The 5219-nt window shown below is 53.6% G+C and overlaps 2 protein-coding genes across 2 annotated transcripts in view; both read left to right on the plus strand.

The window, feature by feature from the left end:
* LOC105513936 (HLA class I histocompatibility antigen, B-15 alpha chain-like) overlaps positions 1–5219 on the plus strand; it is a 95180-nt gene that overhangs the window by 1513 nt on the left and 88448 nt on the right.
* On the plus strand, positions 7–2998 carry LOC105513935 (HLA class I histocompatibility antigen, B-14 alpha chain-like). Its single transcript, XM_011944978.1, has 7 exons — positions 7–235; positions 481–756; positions 1297–1572; positions 1677–1793; positions 2234–2265; positions 2372–2419; positions 2573–2998. Exons 1-7 carry the CDS (start codon positions 97–99, stop codon positions 2663–2665), a joined length of 981 nt encoding a protein of 326 aa, XP_011800368.1. The 5' UTR covers positions 7–96; the 3' UTR covers positions 2666–2998.

The following is a 5219-nucleotide window of genomic DNA, read 5'->3' on the forward strand; positions in this document are numbered from 1 at the left end:
TCCCGGCCCGGCCGCGGGGAGCCCTGGTACCTCGAAGTCGGCTACGTGGACGACACGCAGTTCGTGCGGTTCGACAGCGACGCGGCGAGTCCGAGGATGGAGCCGCGGGCGCCGTGGATGGAGCAGGAAGGGCCAGAGTATTGGGACCGGAACACACGGAACGCCAAGGTCAACGCAGAGACTTTCCGAGGGGACTTGAGGAACCTGCTCCGCTACTACAACCAGAGCGAGGCAGGTGAGTGACCCCGGCCTGGGGCGCGGGTCAAGACCTCTCCCCATCCCCCACGGACGGCCCGAGTTCCCTGGCGTCTTTGGGTCTGAGATCCACCCCGAGGCTGCGGGACCCGACCAGACCCAGGATCCAGGAGAGCCCCAGGCGCCTTTACCCAGTTTCATTTTCAGTTTAGGCCACAATCCCGCAGGTTGGTCGGGGCGGGGACGGGAATCGGTGGCGAGGCCTGACCGCGGGGGCGGGGCCAGGCACTCACACCTTCCAGTGGATGTACGGCTGCGACCTTGGGCCCGACGGGCGCCTCCTCCGCTGGTACCGGCAGTTCGCCTACGACGGCAAGGATTACATCGCCCTGAACGAGGACCTGCGCTCCTGGACCGCCGCAGACACGACGGCTCAGATAACGCAGCGCAAGTGGGAGGCGGCCCGTGCAGCAGAGAAGCTGAGAGCCTACCTGGAGGGCGAGTGCCTGGAGTGGCTCCGTAGATACCTGGAGAATGGGAAGGAGACACTGCAGCACGCGGGTACCAGAGGCAGTGGGGAGTCTTCCGCATCTCCTATAGATTTCCCGGGATGGCCTCCTAGGAGGAGGGGAGGAAAATGGGATCCGCGCTAGAATGTCGCCCTCCCTTGAATGAAGAATGGCATGAGTTTTCCAGAGTTTCCTCTGAGGGTCCCCTCTGCTCTTTAGGACAATTAAGACATGAAATCTCTGAGGAAATACCCTTTTGACCCCTGCAGCAGCCTTGGGCCCCGTGACTTTTTCTCTCAGGCCTTGTTCTCTGCCTCACACTCAATGTGTTTGAAGGTCTGATTCCAACTTTTCTGAGTCCCTCGGCCTCCACTCAGGTCAGAACCAGAAGTCGTTGTTCCCCTCTCAGAGACTAGAACTTTCCAAGGAATAGGAGATTATCCCAGGTGCCTGTGTCCAGGCTGGTGTCTGGGTTCTGTGCTCCCTTCCCCACCCCAGGTGTCCTGTCCATTCTCAGGATGGTCACATGGGTGCTGCTGGAGTGTCCCATGAGAGATGCAAAGTGCCTGAATTTTCTGACTTTTCCCGTCAGACCCCCCAAAGACACACGTGGCCCACCACCCCGTCTCTGACCATGAGGCCACCCTGAGGTGCTGGGCCCTGGGCTTCTACCCTGCGGAGATCACACTGACCTGGCAGCGGGATGGGGAGGACCAAACTCAGGACACTGAGCTTGTGGACACCAGGCCAGCAGGGGATGGAACCTTCCAGAAGTGGGCAGCTGTGGTGGTGCCTTCTGGAGAAGAGCAGAGATACACATGCCATGTGCAGCACAAGGGGCTGCTAGAGCCCCTCACCCTGAGATGGGGTAAGGAGGGGGATGTGGGGTCATGTCTCTTCTCAGGGAAAGCAGGAGCCCTTCTGGAGCCCTTCAGCAGGGTCAGGGCCCCTCACCTTCCCCTCCTTTCCCAGAGCCGTCTTCCCAATCCACCATCCCCATTGTGGGCATCGTTGCTGGCCTGGCTGTCCTAGGAGCTGTGGTCACTGGAGCTGTGGTCGCTGCTGTGATGTGGAGAAGGAAGAGCTTAGGCAGGGAAGGGGTGAGTGGTGGGGTCTGGGTTTTCTTGTCCCACTGGGGGTTTCAAGCCTCAGGTAGAAGTGTTTCCTGCCTCATTACTGGGAAGCAGCATCCACACATGGGCTGTCCCAGCCTGGGGCCTATGTGCCAGCACCTACTCTTTTGTGAAGCACATGTGACAATGAAGAACAATGTATCACCTTGATGATTATGGTGTTGGGATCCTGATTCCAGCATTCACGAGTCAGGGGAAGGTTCCTGCTAAGGACAGACCTTAGGAGGTCAGTTGGTCCAGGACCCACACCTGCTTTCCGTTTGTTTGCTTATCCTGCCCTGGGTCTGCAGTCATAGTTCTGGAAACTTCTCTTGGGTTTAAGACTAGAAGGTTCCTCTAAGATCTCATGGCCCTGCCTCCTCCCTGTTCCCTCACAGGACATTTTCTTCCCACAAGGGGAAAAAGAGGGAGCTACTCTCAGGCTGCATGTAAGTGGTGGGGGCGGGAGTGTGGAGGAGCTCACCCATCCCATAATTCCTCCTGTCCCACATCTCCTGTGGGCTCTGACCAGGTCCTCTTTTTGTTCTACCCCAGCCAGCGACAGTGCCCAGAGCTCTTGTGTGTCTCTCACGAATTCTAAAGGTGAGACCCTGGGGGATCTGAAGTCAGTGGGGGATGGGGCAGAGGGAACATGACTGGGTTATGGGGATTCTTTGATTGGGACGTTTTGAGAGTGTGGTGGGCTCTTCAGAGACTGACTGACTTGAATTTGTTCATGACTGTTGTCTTCTGTAGGCTGAGACAGCTGCTTTATATGGGACTGAGATGCAGGATTTCTTCACATCTCCCCTTTGTTACTTCAAGAGCCTCTGGCATCTCTTTCTGTGAAGGCATCTGAATGTGCCTGCCTCCCTGTTAGCATAATGTGAGGAGGTGGAGAGACTGCCCACCCCCGTGTCCACCGTGATCCGTGTCCCCACGCTGACCTGTGTTCCCTCCCCAGTCATCCTTCTTGTTCCTGAGAGTTGGGGCTGGATGTCTCCACCTCTGTCTCAACTTCATGGTGCACTGAGCTGCAACCTCTTACTTCCCTACTGAAAATGAGAATCTGAATAGAAATTTGTTTTCTCAAATATTTTCCATGAGAGGTTGATGGGTTAATTAAATAAGTCAATTCCTAGAATTTGAGAGAGGAAATAAAGACCTGAGAACCTTCCAGAATCCGTGTATTAGCTGTGCTGAGTTTGTTGCAGGTGGGGTGGAGAAGGCTGTGAGGAGCCAAGTGTGAATGAGGCCTGTGTCCAGTTGCTGTTCAGTCCCTCAGGGGCTTTATGTGGTCAGTCCTCAGCTGGGTGACCTTCACTGTTCTATTGTTCTTGTCCCTTCAGTGGAAACTTGTCCCGCCCTGTGACCACAGAGGCTCACACATCACCCAGGGTGGCCCCTGCCTACGGGAGTCTCTGTGCTTTCTGAGACAAATTTGCAGACCCATTCAGCTCCTGCCCTCCTTCTAGGGCTCCTCTTCTGCTCTGATCTCCTGCTCTCTCTCCCGGCCCTTGTTCTAGTGATCTTGGTGCTGGCTCCAATATCAACTCATGAATCTAAAGCAGAATCTAATTTAGATTTATATTTGTTTGTGAAATTGGACCCATCACCAAGGACTGTTCTTTCCTGAAGAGAGAAACCTGATTGTGTGCTGCAGTGTGCAGGTGGGGAGAGGGGGTTGGTGTGGCAGAAGGGATGGGGGAGGGAGGATACACAAGCAGCACTGTTGAGAAAAGCACAGGCGGCCTCAGTGTCAGTGTGAGGGGACCTTGTGCCATAGCTGCCACAAAACAGCATTTGGCCTGAGGCTATGTTAATAAAGATACTGCCTTTAGAATAGGGAGGTGCTCTACAGTGATCGTTCATTCAACTGACCTTTGTTTCTGACAGACATAGGCCAGAGTGGTTCTGCATCTGGGGAACATCACTGAAGTAAAATGAGAAAAATCTCTTACCTTGTGGAGCATGTGTTCCAGTGGGAAGATGCAGATGATAGATACCTGATAACCAGAGCAAGGAAAGAAAGTGCTAGAAGGTGGTAAGTGCTGTGAGGCATGTGATCCAGGGTGTGGGCATTGGAGACAGGGAAGGTGGCTGTTGTGCTGGGTGGTCTTTGTGTGCCTTGTTGCAAAGGTGACCTTTGAGGAAAGAGTTGAGGGACATGAGGAGTTGTCCACGAGGATGTCTGTGGAAGTTCTTTCCAGGCAGAGGATCCTCTAGTTCAAATGTACCGGGGCAGGAAGGTGTCTATGTTCCCAGAAGAGCAAGGAGGCCAGGAGGGCTGGACAGAGAGAAACTGGGATGAGGTCAGAGGTGTGGTCAGAGCAGGTGGGCCAAGAGGGAATGGAGAAACATCTGACCTCTGCTCTGAGTGAGATAGAGAGGTAGAGGACAGTTTTGAGCAGAAGCGGGACATGATATGACTTCTCTTTTAAAAGGATCTTTGACTGCTGTGTTGAGAACAGAATTGAGAGGCAAGGGACGAGGGAGGCAGAAGGGAAAGCAGTAGGAAGCGAGTGCAGTATTGCAGGTTGGAGATGTCAGTGACCTTGACTGGGGTGTGAGCAGGGGAAATAGTGGGACGTGAGGGGATTCTGGTTGCATTTGAAGATGGACTCACAGCATTTGCCAATGGATTGTATCTGTGGTGTGAGAAAGATGAATCAAGGACACTCATCGTTGTAAAATGAGTGAGTAGAAGGATGGAGCTGCTGTTAGTGGAGATGGAGAGACTCTGGCCGGAGCATACTGAGGAGGGGGTATCACAGGCACTCAGTGGAGATGTCTACTAGGAATGCAGGTGAGGGAGCTAGGGTGGAATTTAGACAGACAACTCCAGAGTTTAGGGAAAGGAGAAATAGACTGGGCAGGAGAAATATATCTAGGAGGTCACATCATATAAACGATACAAAAGACCTCAAGCATGGGTGAAGCACCAAGGGAGTGGTTGACTGTGGAAAAGAATGAGGGCAAGGACTGAACCCTGGACCTCCAGTTCTAAGGGATGTGATCAGACCACACCCAGAGCAGACTGCACAGTTCTGACCACAGGTCTAGAGAACACTTAGATAAAGAATGCCCATGTCCACAGAGATCACCTGGACATGGTGCTGAGATCCAGGAAGTCTGGAATCGAGCAAGAGATTCTTGATTTATGACAAGGCTGGAGCTCATGTTGCTGGTCTCCAGATCAGGAACACCAGGATCCCACATGCCTGAGCATCAGTCTCACCTATAGCACTTGTTATATAAGTGATTCCTTGGTCTTGTGCGTAATACTCTAAGACAGACATTCTGGGAAGCAGCCTGAGTATTTTCTAATCCCCGCCAGCAATGCTGTTGCTCAGCCAGATTGGGAACCACTGAGATCAAAGATCAGAGAGTGGCCAGGGTGGGT

Source organism: Colobus angolensis, unplaced genomic scaffold (genome assembly GCF_000951035.1).
Source record: "Colobus angolensis palliatus isolate OR3802 unplaced genomic scaffold, Cang.pa_1.0 Scaffold238, whole genome shotgun sequence".
Lineage (NCBI taxonomy): Eukaryota > Metazoa > Chordata > Mammalia > Primates > Cercopithecidae > Colobus > Colobus angolensis.